Below are 13,819 nucleotides of genomic sequence, written 5' to 3'. Positions count from 1 at the left end.
TTGTAGGGCCCCCCTTAGCCTGCCACTTGAGTTGTTACTCATCATTCTTCATTCTAGGATAATCCAAGGGGTAGGTTTGAATAGCTCCTGATTAATTACCAAATGGCAACATCTCTCATTAATTAATTAAACTTTGATTCTCTACTCCATCTTATTTGATAGTATCTCTAATAAGCTGGAGAAAGCTTTTCCATAAGCAATTGCTCACATATTTCTCAATCTCAAGACCTCTGGTCTCTCAGGATTAAATACATATTAAAGTTCCTGGCTATATAATTTATTAACTGTGTAATTAATGCAAGCACAAAGACATAAGCAATCATTTACAGTGTTTTAGCCATTAGAAAGCCCACAGCCAGTTACCTCTGATCATCACTGCCACCTCTCCTTACTTCTGGAAATACAATTCCACCATTCAGTTCACCCTGGATAATTAAAGTTTTCTCACCAATTCTCTTCATCCTTTTTGAAAGGTAAAAGTTAGAAGAGTTCCATTGCCAGGACATTTTTACATTATACTCTTCTCTAGCTTCCCTCAAGTCATCATCACTCTCAACAATCCCTCAATAGATTCACCCCTTGTAGAATTTTTTAAATGTTTCCTACAATATGAGTTAAACATCTAACCCTCTCAAAAGTAGTTTTTCTTCATCTTCTTTCTGTCTTCTCCACAATTTCTTTTAAGCCATCTCCATTAATTCTTTCATCTCTTCTCTTCATAAAATCATACTTCATAGATTGACAGTTAAGCTGACACTCTGAACTTCCCTGGCTCTTAAGGAGCAAGTAACAGTTTCTGTGGCCTTTATAGGGGAGGCTTTTGAAACAGATTCTACATTAGTAACAATAATAATAAATAAAAATCTTGAGGATGTCCTATGCCCCTCTATTTATGCCCATAAGAAGGACTGAGGAGAAGAGCTGTACAGGTAAAAGAAAACAAACGAGTCCGATTCCTCTCCCTGATGTGAGTTCTACAAAGGAATGAGAAGGTTAGGTCCCAGATGACCCCTATCCCTATTCCTGGTGCTGAAGATAAGAAAGCTAAACATTTCCTTTTCCCTTCACAAGGAATGATTTTTAGGCCTCTTCTCTTCCCCTGGGGCCATCTTGACCTAAATGAGGATAGTTGGAAGTAGGTGAGATGGGGCTTAGACGTCTTGGACATTGATCCCTTTAGGACCGAGACTTCATCATGACCTTCAATACCTCCCTGCATCGATCCTGGTGGATGGAAAATGGTCCTGGCTGCCTGGTGACACCCGTGCTGAACTCCCGCCTGGCCCTGGAAGACCACCATGTCATTACCGTCACTGGCTGCCTGCTTGACTACCCCTACATTGAGGTGCTCAGCAGCGCCCTTCAGATCTTCCTGGCAGTGAGTTACCTGGCAGCCCCCCACAAGTCTTCCCCCAAGTTTCTCTCTGTAATAATGAACTGCTCTGGTCTAAAAGCTAGAATCTTCCGTTTCCCCTCCCAACCTACTGGCAAAGGACCAGAGTAATTCTAAACCCCAGCACAGAATCATGATGTTTCCCCAACCCTGTGAGAGAGGCAGGTAGCTAAGAGAGCTCTTAGGGATTTTCCCTCCAGGTACACAGTCTGGTACAATCAACCAATCAGCAAGAATTATTAAGCACTCACATGTGCCAGGAAGTGTGCCAGTTGCTGGGGATACAAAGACAAAAATGAAACCATTTCTGCTCTCAAGGACCCTTAGACCTTTAATAAGGTTGTCTCTGGAAAAACAACACGTGTGTATCTAAATGCATGCAGAATAAATACAAAATTAATATCAGGTAAAGTTAGGGGGTGGAGGATCCAACAGCTGGGAGGGGGCAGGGCAGAGATCAGGAAAGGCATCAAATAAAAGGCAATGGTTTGGCTCTGCTTTGACGGAATCAACAGATTCTTTGAGGCAGAAATTAAGAAAGTGCACTCCAAGCATGGAAAATAACTAGTTCAAAGGCAAGGAGGTAGAAGCTGGAAAACTGTATGTGAAGAATAGAGAGAATTCTAGTTTGGGCTGGATCATAATATACAGGAAAATGAGTATATATATTAAGTCGGGAAAGACAAATTGGGGCCAAGTTATGAAGGACTTTAAAAGCCAGAAGAGTTCATTTGTTATCCTAGAGGCAACAAGGGGCCGCAAGAGTTTATTAAGTAGGGGAATAAGACGTTCAGATCTGCACTTAAGGAAAACCTCCCTGGCAGCTGATTGGAGACTAGAGTGGAGGACAGAGAAATGTGAGACAGGCAGCCCAACTGAGAGACTGTTGCAATAATTTCAAAGGAAAATGATGAGAGCTGGAACTAAGGTGGTGGCTGGGTGAGTAGAGAGAAGGGGGTCAGAGTCAAAGAGGCTAGGGAGCTAGAAATGGCAAGATTTGGCAAATGAATGCATTTTTGAGATAAGTGAGAGGCCAGAGTGGAAGACAAATGCCAAGACTGCACCCTTTAATGGAATATGAAAATAATGATTGTACCTTTGATTTCTGGGAAATTTTGAGGGAGGAACATTAAAGGGAACACATTCTGGACATGCTGAGTTTTGAGCCATTTCTGAGATCTACAGTTTGAGATGAGAGAGAGAGAGAGAGAGAGAGAGAGAGAGAGAGAGAGAGAGAGAGATTGGATAGGTTAGATGGATAGGTAGATTCTTAAATAGATAACAGATAGAAGTAGAAAGGTAGGTAGATGATTGATAGTTAGACAGACAGACAGACAGATAGATAGATAGATAGATAGATAGATAGATAGATAGATAGATAGATAGATAGAAACACTTAGTGCTTATTATGTTCCAACCACTATAATAAGCACTTTTAAAAAATGTCTCATTTGATCCTCACAACAGCCCTGCCAGGTGAATGCTATTATTATGACCATTTTACAGTTGAGCAGTTGAGGCAAAGAGATAGATAGATAGATAGATAGATAGATAGATAGATAGATAGATAGAAACACTTAGTGCTTATTATGTTCCAACCACTATAATAAGCACTTTTAAAAAATGTCTCATTTGATCCTCACAACAGCCCTGCCAGGTGAATGCTATTATTATGACCATTTTACAGTTGAGCAGTTGAGGCAAAGAGATAGATAGATAGATAGATAGATAGATAGATAGATAGATAGATAGATAGATAGATAGATAGATAAGCAGGACATTTATTAAGCACTTATTGCATTCCAAATATTGTGCTATATGTTGGATATGCATTATAAGCCAGAAAGACAATTTCTGCCCTCAGAAAGCTTACCTTCTAATGGGAAAGAGACAAAGAAGAGAGCTGGAAAAGGTAGGAAGGGAGTAGGAAGGCAGCATGGGTTGGAAATGACTGAGCAGTTCAGAGAGGAACTGGAACTGGGCAAGATAAGGCCTAGATGGGCCCATCCAGAGCAGAAACTGCATGTTGATGAGGCAGTTAGTGATGCCGGACTAGAGCCCAAAGGCAGAAGGTAGGACTAGATAAATAAATCTGGGAGTCACCTGCATAGAGCTAATAAATTCTTTTTTTCCAAAAAATTATTTACTTTTGACATTAATTTAAAAATTTTTTTTCAGTTCCAAATTTTCTCCCTCCAGTCTCTCCCCTACCCATTAAAGACATGCAGCATGATATCAGTAATACATGGGAAATCATGCAAAACCTATTTCCATATTAGCCACACTGAAAAAAAAAACAAGAAAAATAAAGTAAAAAAAGACTATGTTTCAATCTGCACTCAATCAATTTTCTCTCTAAAGGTTGACAGTGTGTTTCATCATGAATCCTTCAGAATTGTCTAGGATCATTGAATTGATCAGAATAAGTGAATAAATTCAGTTCAAATCACACTTATTTCAGTCTCAAGAGACCTTGATCCTGACTATGACCTGGGATGAGAAGATGCTTCATTGTTTCTCCCTCTCAGTGTCCTCACCTGTCAAATGAGGATACTCATCCCTTCCTTGCCTCAGCCATAGGGATTTGGTGACAATCCAGTGAGAAATAATGAGGGTGAGAGCATCTTTTACAAGAAGGATATGAGCAGAAAGGGAGATGGGCCAGCCACAGAGCAACAGCTACTTGGTTGGCAGCCTCAGTGCCATACTGGTACCCACAAAATGTTAAAACACCTAGAGGAAGGCTTTTCTAGATCGTTAGGCTGAAGATATTAGTTCAAGTCCCACTTCCAATGTTTAACTAGCTGTGTGACTTTTGTGAGCCTCAGAGAAATTTTCTCATCTGTAAGTTGGGTAAAATAATAATACATGAAGCAAGATGAGCTATTGGCATAGCAGATACAAGGGCCAACTTTGGAATCATGAAGACCTGGGTTCACATCCTGCCTCTAACAGTTACAAAGGATAAGTTTGACCATGGAAAGATCACTCCCTCCCTTTCACTTAAAAGCATAATTTATAGAAAAGCTGCTGCTGAATCATAATTGATTTTGAGCTGGAAGGAACCTTTGAGGTCATCCAGCCCTACTCCCTCATTTTACAGGAAATTCAGACTCCAGGAAGTGGTCACTTGGCCACCGAGTGCATTGATGCAGAGAGATGCCACACCTATTGTAGCTGGCCTAGTGAAATCCCAGAGGTGAAACAGCTAGAACCTCAAGTCTATTTAAAATTGGAGGAGACCAAAAGCCATCTCATCCGACTCTTTTCTTTGATAAATGAACCAACAGACAGAGATTCAGTACCTTGATCAGGGTCACATAGCTAGTTCTGTCAGAAACAGTATGTGAACTCAGGTCTTTGTGACTCTAAGGCTAGGACGCTAGCCACTCTCAAATGTAGTAACTACTTCCCCAGGGCAGTAGAGAAGGAAAAGGGCCATCTTGGTGGCACAATGGATAAAGTACTAAGGTTGGAATTAGGAAGACACCTTCATGAGTTCAAATCCTGCCTCAGACACTTACTAGTTGTGTGACCCTGGGCAAGTCACTTACCCCTGTTAGCCTCCATTTCTCATCTGTAAAATGTGCTGGAGAAGGAAATGGCAAACCACTCTGATATCTTTGCCCCACCAAAAATAAATAAATCAACTCAAAATGAGATCAGAAAGAGTCAGACACAACAGGGAAGGGAATAAGCATATACACCTGCTATGTTTTAGGCACTTCACAAAAATTCAGAAATGAAGAAAGAAATCTCACTTGATCCTTACAACAATCCTACAAAATAGGTTCTATTATTCTCATTTTAACAATTGAGAAAACTGAGGCAGATCAAGGTTAAATGACCTGTCCAGAGGCACAAGGCTAGTAAGTGTCTAAGGCTGGATTGGAACTCACATTTTCCTGATTCCAGTTCCAGCACTCTATTCTCTGTGCCACCTATAGTAAGGCTTAAGTGAGAGAACCAATAGAAGGTGCTCTGCCAATCCTTGATGGTTTTTTGGCAGAACCTGTGGTTTGGCTGGTCAGATCACACCTGCAATGCTGAATCCCAATTCTTCTGAAATTTAGAGTCTCCTCAGGCATCCCTCCTGCTGTGTGTGCGATATCTGGGAGAGCATGGATGAGTCCTGAAGGAGGGGGGTGTGCGAGTGGGCTTCAGGCAGCACCTTTGGAGGGAATGCCCCCATTAATGAGCTGACAGATGGAGCCACCTTCAGTGGATGCCTTCTCCCAATCAGGAAGATATCTTGGGTTCTCTCTCAAAGGTTCCTCCAATGGAACATTAATTCTGGCTGCCGATGCCCCACAACAAAGAAGCTCTCAGTACAGACTTAGAGTAATGGTCCTTGTGTCTAAGCACCAGCCTGGTGGAGTCTGAGAGTGGGCAAGTGGGTCACAGGGAGATGAACTTTTGGGCACCAGTCACTCAGGGTTGGGTGGAGGGTGGAGAATCCCTTCAAAAGAGGAGAGTACTCAGCACTGTGCCCAGGGGAAGACTGGACCTGGGGGGAGAGGGTTCCCCACCCCTTGCTCCACTGACTGTCACCCATCTCCCCTCTTCCTCTAGCTATTTGGTTTTGTGTATGCCTGCTACGTCAGCAAAGTGTTCCTGGAGGAAGAGGACAGCTGTGAGTGCCACACCTAGATTCCTGGATGTGGGGGTTCCCAGATGGCCTGCTGGTACCCCACAGTGCCCCTCCAGGCCTGGGCATCGGAAGCAGTGGAGGGCAGGACTGAAGCAGGGAGAATGGGAGGGAATCCTGCTTCTGTATTCCTGGGTCTCTGCTCCAGGCAGGCCCCTGTGCCCCAGAGGAGATGGGTCTTCTGGGGCTGAGGAAGATAAGGTCTTCAGCCCAATGGAGTACCCCCAGCTCCCAGACTCTGCCCCAGGACCCTAACTGACAGCAATCCTCTCCATTACACACACACACACACACACACACACACACACCTCTCAGGCCCCTCTGGGCACACCCAGCCTTTTGGGCTGGACCTGCCCCCTCACTGTCCCACCCCATCTAGATAACTTTTGTCCCTCTTAGGCCAACCCTGCCCCGTCCTGGCCATTGCCTTGCCTCTGCTGAGCCCCCCGGGTCCCTCTCTCCACAGTTGACTTCATTGGAGGCTTTGATTCCTACGGTTACCAGGCCCCCCAGAAGACTTCGCATTTACAATTGCAGCCTCTCTACACGTGAGTCCAGGGGTGTCGAGGCAATAGGACAGGGGTGGGGCATAGTTAGAGCCAGGACCTGAGACAAGACTGGGCACAGAGCCAGGCCTGGCAGCCTGGCACAGAGAGGGAGTGCAGGAACTGGAATAGGAGGACCCAATTTGGACTAGACCTTGGGCTAGTGACTTCTCTGAGTCTCCTCAGTTTCCTCATTTGTAAAAAGAGTGAAACATGATTACAGGGGAAGAAATGACCATAAAATGAAGGGGTTAGACTGGATCTAGGTTCTTAAAATAATCAAACCAGGTGATCCAGGGGATAGAGTGTTAGACCTGGAGTTAGGAAGACCCCAGTTCTAGTTCTCTACTGGATGTATGACTGTGAGTGAGTCACTCAACCGGTCTGCCTCAGTTTCCTCCTCTTTGAAATGGATTTTTGTGAGGATAAAATGAGATAGTTGCAAAGTGCTTTGCAAACTTTAAAGTGCTTTATAAATGCTGTCGATAACCTATGTTTTTTTAAAAATAACTTTCAATGTAATTGGTTTCCTTTGTTATCCTATTTATTTTAATGCTTTTTTAAAAACCCTTCTCTTAGAATCAATACTGTGTATTGGTTCCAAGGCAGAAGAGAGGCACTTAAGTGGGGATTAAGTGACTTGGGCAGGGTCACACAGCTAGGAAGTGTCTCCAGACTTGGCTCTCAATGCCCTGAGTCCTCTAGCTGCCCCTCACTTAATGCTCTTAAAAACTTGTTTTTGAGAAGGCTTGTCTAGACCTCCAAAGCTCCTGTGGACAGCACACGGGGTCGAGAGCCGCTTGCACTGCAAGGCTTATAGGGTCCTCTCATTCGGGCTCTGAGTGTGTGGTCCTGTGAGCCAAGAGCGCGGCGGGGCCGGGGGCGCGGAGGGCACTACTGGAATTGGGAATTGGAACCCGGGGGTGGGGGTGAGGGGGGGACTAGGGCTAGCACAGGCAGCGTCAGGGCACAGCTAGGAGGAGGAGCCATTGGGACCGGGGCTAGAGATGGGGCGGGCCAGGGGAGGGGTTCCTCCTTGCTTCCTCGGCAGTGATTCCCTCCCGCTTTCCCCCCAGGTCGGGGTAGCCCACGCTCCGGCCCGCCGCGGCGCTGGACACTGGACCCCGCCCTCCGGACATTCCTGTGCCGTAGTGGAGCCACCTTCCTCTTCATACCTGGCCCGTCCAGCCGAGCTCTCCTCTGGGCCAAGGCCCAGCGCCCACGCTGCGGGGCGGCCACACACGGAGCCACGGACAGGCGCGCCCCCTGCTGGACCGCGAGGACACAGCCCCGGCTCGGACCTGCGGGCGGAGCCCCGGCAACTTGGGGGGAGGGCGGGGAAGGAACTCGTGGGATTTGTATGTTTTATTTTGTTTTTTAAACTTGGCCCTGGTACTGAGCCTGTACCTCCCCTCTCTGATCCTACCCGCCCTCCTCCTCCCTTTACCGCCATTGCCACTCCTTCCACTGGGGAGCCCCTCCCCCCGCAGTGGAGCCCCCTCCCCTTTCTGTTGCGGGGGGGTGGGGTGGGGTGGACACCCACCTTCTGGGAGGACAGATTGTCAAAAGACCCCAAAGGCAAACAATACACGAAAACTTCCTTCAGCCCTAGCCTCAGCCCCAGACTACCCTTTGTCCCCCCCCTCTACACCTACCAGCCAGACCTCACTGGGCTCCCCGGTAACCTGGCACCCCACCCATACAGCTCAGATAGCAGCCTCAACCCCACCTACATCGCCTGCATCGGACAGCCCCGTGGCTCTTAGCTTTATAGCTCCCACCACCACTCAGGTACAGCCACCATCTTCCCCTCAGCCTCCTCGCTGCCTCACACCCATCCTCCAGCCTAGCTCCACTGCCAGGGCCATCTACCAGGGGCTCTGTTTAAGCAATAGGGCACTTCTTGGTGTGGAGAAGCGGCCAGAGGCCAGTGACCCATCGGAAGGAATGCATTTCACCTTTGTCCAGGGGCTCCCCACCCAGCCCTTCCAGAAAGGAAAGCCAAGTCTGAGGCCGGCCCTTTTCCTTCTGGGATTACTTCTACCTGGGCCTGTTAGAGTGATTCCTCCCAAGCCTGGCTTTACATCTTACTCTTTCATTTCTTAGTATACCTTTCCTTTGTCCCCTTCTCAAGCCCCACCCACTTCCTGACCCACAAAGCTCCTCTCCGTCTGTCTCCTTCCCTCTCTCTCTGTCTGTCTGTCTGTCTCCTTCCCTCCCCCCTCCCTCTCTCTCTCTTCTCCTCCCCTCCTCTGTCTCTCTCTCCTTCTCTTCCTCCCCCTCAGTCTCTCTCTGTCACTTTGTGTCTGTCTCTTTGTCCCTCTGTCTCTGTCTCTTTCTGTGTGTCTTGAACTCTGGGAAAGAGTAAGAAATGTCCAGGTTTATAATTAACATCTCACACACACACACCTTCCTGGGTGACCCCTCTTTCTGTAGGGCCTATCAAACCCCCTTAAAACTCAGGAATCCAAGGTATTAGGGAGTTTGGGGGCCAAATCTGATGTACTTTTCACATCTGTGACACAGAAGGAAGGAGAGAGTGCGCTAGAGGGGGGACCAGGATATTGGAAGGGCAGAGTGCCCATTGCCTCTCTGGAGAAACTGGTGTCTCCTTTATGGTGGAACATAATGGTAGGAGACATCTTGTTGCCTCCCTCCCTTCTTAGGGGCAAGACACAGTAACCCAGGTGAATCAGCCTCTTTTGGTAGGGTCAGTCCTACCAGGACTAAGTTCTGGATAGAATGCTTTGGACACCTGGCTCAAAAGAGAGTACCATTCCCTTTCCTGATCCAGCACAATGAAAGGATTCTGCCGATTAAGTCTGGAGAGAGGAACTGTAGGGGGACACTTGGACAGGGGATTGCCTTGTGGAATACAGGCATCTCAAGAGAAAAAGGAACTAAATCTCATCTTGGCCTTTGATGACCTCCTCTGGCCTCTCATGGCCTTTGGCAGTCACTAATCCCTCTAGGGGTGAAGTGTTCCCAAAACTGGGTCAGTCCCTTAACCCTCTAGTCCAGGACTTAGCAATAGTCCTTCCCTGTTCTGCCCAGGCTCCAGCTCCCTTGGGGACATTTATTTACTCCTTTGATGCCTCCTTCCTAGGACAGGGGCTCTTGGCACTCAAACCCCTTTTCTCTAGCCCTCTGGTCAGCTAGAGACCAAAGAGGGAGGAAACAACTCCTTTCAGGTTAGCTCCCTCCAGGTTTGGCATTCCCTCTTACCTTCCTTTTATGCTTCCAGTCTCTGGGCCAATTGCTTCAAGTGGCACCCTCTCCAAGGCCCTCCCTTCTTCCAAGGATTTCTGCACACATTCCTAGATTTCTGTCTTCTCTCTTGGGCCAGATCCTTCCTCAGCTTCCCCTCTCAGCCCCCACCATCCCCAAGTTGATTTTCTCCTCCCCTCCCCCCTTTCCACCCTACTCCGGTATTTTTACTCAACGGGTTTAGCCACTGGTGCTTTGAAGCCTTTTGATTTTTTAAGACAGTCTTTGTAAAGTGAACTGGTTTCTTTTCTAATTTGGGCCAGAGGGACACCACACACCCCCAACCCCCTGCATTCCCTCAAAGGTGCTCCCTTGGTTTCTGTGCAGGTGGGTTGATTAAAAATGGTGTTTTCTCTTCCTTTTCCTCCCATATCCTGACTGACAGGGACCAAACCTCTCACATCCTGTCCCAGGGGCAGAAAAACTAGCTTGGGGAAGTGGTTAAAAAGACAAGAGTACACCCTGTGGAGCAATGAAGATCAGACAGAGAAGACTCCTAGAGATTGGGAATGTGGCACTTAATGGCCAAGAGGATGAAGGAAGCAAGCAGGGTATTGGGGATTTGGGCTGCAGATGAAATGATGTAGGGACACATTCTCTCTCAGTATCACAGCCCACACGTTGAACAACATTTCACTGAGCACACTACTAGGTGCAGACAGCTTGTTGGCACAGTGGATTGAGTGCCAGGATTGGAATCAGATCTGAGTTAAAATCAGGTCTCAAAACAGTAACTGTGTGACTCTGGGCAAGTCGCTTCATCCTAGTTGCCTCTGTTTCCTCTTCTGTAAAACAAGCTGAGAAAGAAATGGCAAATCATTCCACTAACTTTGCTGAGAAAACCCCAAATAGGGTCATGAAGAATCTCACAACTGATGCTACTGAGGAAGGGCTTTGTTTAATGACTCTGTCTCCCCGATGAGTCCAGCAGTCTACCAACCCCAGGGGCAGGGATATGATAGGGGAGCATCACAGCTATCTGGAGAGGATGGCAAGATCCACCAAGAGCCAAGAACTCAAAACCAAAACACATTGAGATGTACAACTCAAATGAACAAGCTGGCCAAGGGAAGAGCCAGGACTAGTCAAGAACCAGGCACCACCTGATGGTCATGGCCCAGACAGGTGGTCCTATGACAAGAGTGAATGCGGGCATTTTGACAGCTGTGGTCAAGATTCCCTTTGTGTCCACCCCAGAATCTCAAAGTTCATAGCTTAGGAAGTCCAGAAGTCAGATAATCCAACTTCACTTACAAATGAGGAAACTGAGGCCCAAGGAGATTAGTTGACTCTTACAGTATATATCAGAACCCATGTCATCTGACCCCAGAGTCAATATCCTTTATGCTCTACCATGATCCTTTAAACGAATCCCTCTCAAAACACAAATCCCATCTACAATGTCCCCAAAGTCGTCATCTAGTCTCTTCCAGATTTACTGTAGGTCTGATACCAAATCCAGGGTGTATTCCAAAATGTAGATGACTCTTTTCTCAAATATAACATGGTCCTTGATTTGAACTTTGAAGACTGAGTAGGATTGAGGGACAGAAGATATCTCTGGCAGGAAGAGGGGGTTGTTGAAAAAGAGGTTGGAATGTACACAACACATTTTGGTAATAATAAGGACACATGGTTGGACTGGACCATCCTGTCTTGGAGGAAAGGGAAAGAATGCTGTAAAGGCAGGTGAGGACTAGATAATAATTAGTTAGTTTTTCTGTAATGCTTTTATAAATGTCCTTAAAACCACCTTGGGAGGAAGGTGCTAGCATTAAGCTCATTTTACAGGTGAAGAAACTGAAGTAAATGAAGGCTATGACTAGCTCGGGGTCATGCAGCTACTCTATGTCTAAGACCAAATTTGAACTTAAATTTTTTTATTTGATTTTTAAAAATCAAACAATAGGCCCTCCTTCCCCAATTGAGGATAAAAGGAGAGTAAAACCCCTATTACAAAAACATAGAGCAAAACACATTTCTACATTGGTTACGTCCCTAAAAAATTTGTACCTCATTCTGCACTCTGAGACTTTTCCCCTTTCTATCAAGAGGTGGGTAGTATGTTTCATAGTTAGTCCTCTAGAATCTTAGTCAATTCTCATGCTAATCAGTTTAGTTCTTTTTCTTTCTTAAAAAAAAAAAAATAAAACCCTTACTTTATGCCTTAGAATCCATAATGATTGGTTCTAAGGCAAAAGAATGGTAAGGGTTAGGGAATTGGGTTAAAGTGACTCATCCAGGGTCACCCAGCTAGGAAGTGTGTAAGGTCAGATTTGAACCCAAGTCCTTCTGAATCTAGTCCTGGTGCTCTGTCCACTGAACTACCTAGCTACCCCTTCCCCCCAGCTGGATTCTTTCAAAGTCTAAACTCAAATCTTCTTGACTCCATTTATGGTGTCATCCAGCTCTGAAGCCAAGGAATTTGGACTTTAGGCAGTAGGGAGCCATTGAAAGATTTTAGCCAGGAGAGTGATAAATCACTTTTATATTGGGAAGATTGATTGGGTCTCTAGCTGTGGATAGGAAGGATGGGAAATGGGTGGGGAGGAATGGGGGTGGAACCAATCAGGCTAAAAGTAGTCTGTGGCTAAAAAAACCCTAGAGACTAGCCTGATTGCATTCTGGTATAAGAAGAAGGAAATAGTCTGACTGAGTTATAGGTATCAGGAAAGGATGAGAAGGAGCTAAGACTTTACCATGGAAAGGAGGCATCTAAGGGGCACAGCGTATAGTATGTTGGACCTGGAGTCAGGAAGACCCAAGTTCAAATTTGACCTCAGACACTAGCTGTATCAGCCTGGACAAGTCACTTAACATTTGCCCCAGTTTCCTTCTATATAAAAAGGGAAAAATAATACCTCCCAGGATTGTATTGAATGAGATAATTCTGGGAACCTGCCTCTATCAATGCTAGCTATTATAAGGCACTACTCACTATTTAGCCCAGGACCCAGTTGGCCAGGAATGAATGAAAAAACATTTACTAATTGCTTACTGTATCAAATCACTTTGCTAAGTGCTGGAGATACAAGCAGAATTAGATTGTTCCTGCTTTCTAAGAGCTCATGTTCTAATGGAAAAGGCAGTCCACATAGGAGATGGCCTTCCAGGGAGCTGGGGTGCTTTGACTTCTCTGACATGGGCTGCTCCCCGTTTCTCCCTCAGTGGTACATTCATGCTTCAGCAGAAATTAGTATGGGGCGGGAGAAAGGCTTTGCTGAAGAGTAGTATGACATCTATGTGTCTGCGTGGTTCACATATGACATCAAGAGTCCATAAACATTTATTAAGTGCCTTCTATGTACCAAGCACTGTGAAGTGCTGGGAGATATAAAGAAAGGCTGGAGACAAAAAGGTCCCTGCCCTCAAGGAGCTCCTGATCTAAAGGGGGAAGATAACCCATGAAGAAGAAGAAATGAGGGAAGACTGGGGAGCATGAGGAAGTGGCGCCATTGGGGCGAGAGACAACTGAGCAGGGTAATGTCGGAGTTGATTTTGCCTTGCAGAATGATGAGTTTCTGGAGATCATGAAACCCAGGAGACTTCATGTGTGTGTTCCCCATTACGTGCGTGTCTATAGCCATGAGGGAGCCATATTATCTTGGGTTGTGTATGAGAGACCCAAGATGCTTCCCACTTGAGTGTCATTTAAATCATAAGTATATATAGTATAAAATACAATAATAAATGAGTATATTAGAAGCAGGGAAATAGCCTGGGTCCTGCCCGCTAGGCTATCTCCAACATCACTGATGGGGAGATAAAATATACACCCAGAAATACATACAAAGTAGGCCATGAAGAGATGAAGGAGAGATCTGGAGAAAATGCTGGATGATTTTTCTAGGAAGAGAGCACACCAGGGAAGCTATTCTTCCTAGAAGAAACATAATTCTAAGATTCAGCAAACTAGTTGGAGGAAGTGAGATGGCATAAGAGGTAGAGTGCTGGCTCTAGAGTCAA

At 45.9% G+C, this 13,819-nt stretch overlaps 1 protein-coding gene across 1 annotated transcript in view; it reads left to right on the top strand.

Annotated features, from left to right (window-relative positions):
• Positions 1 to 8,183, top strand: part of NKAIN1 (sodium/potassium transporting ATPase interacting 1) — a 132,756-nt gene extending 124,573 nt beyond the window's left edge. The window contains exons 4-7 of the mRNA XM_044667965.1: positions 1,181 to 1,378; positions 5,966 to 6,026; positions 6,508 to 6,589; positions 7,663 to 8,183. Of these exons, the coding sequence (XP_044523900.1) occupies positions 1,181 to 1,378; positions 5,966 to 6,026; positions 6,508 to 6,589; positions 7,663 to 7,672 (351 nt within the window). The 3' untranslated portion in view covers positions 7,673 to 8,183. The remainder of the gene's footprint in view (positions 1 to 1,180; positions 1,379 to 5,965; positions 6,027 to 6,507; positions 6,590 to 7,662) is intronic.
• The last annotated feature ends 5,636 nt before the right edge of the window (positions 8,184 to 13,819 follow it).

The sequence above is a fragment of the Gracilinanus agilis genome, chromosome 3 (genome assembly GCF_016433145.1).
Source record: "Gracilinanus agilis isolate LMUSP501 chromosome 3, AgileGrace, whole genome shotgun sequence".
Classification (NCBI taxonomy): domain Eukaryota; kingdom Metazoa; phylum Chordata; class Mammalia; order Didelphimorphia; family Didelphidae; genus Gracilinanus; species Gracilinanus agilis.
Note: the sequence above shows the minus strand (reverse complement) of the source record. Positions and strands in the feature narration are given on the sequence as shown.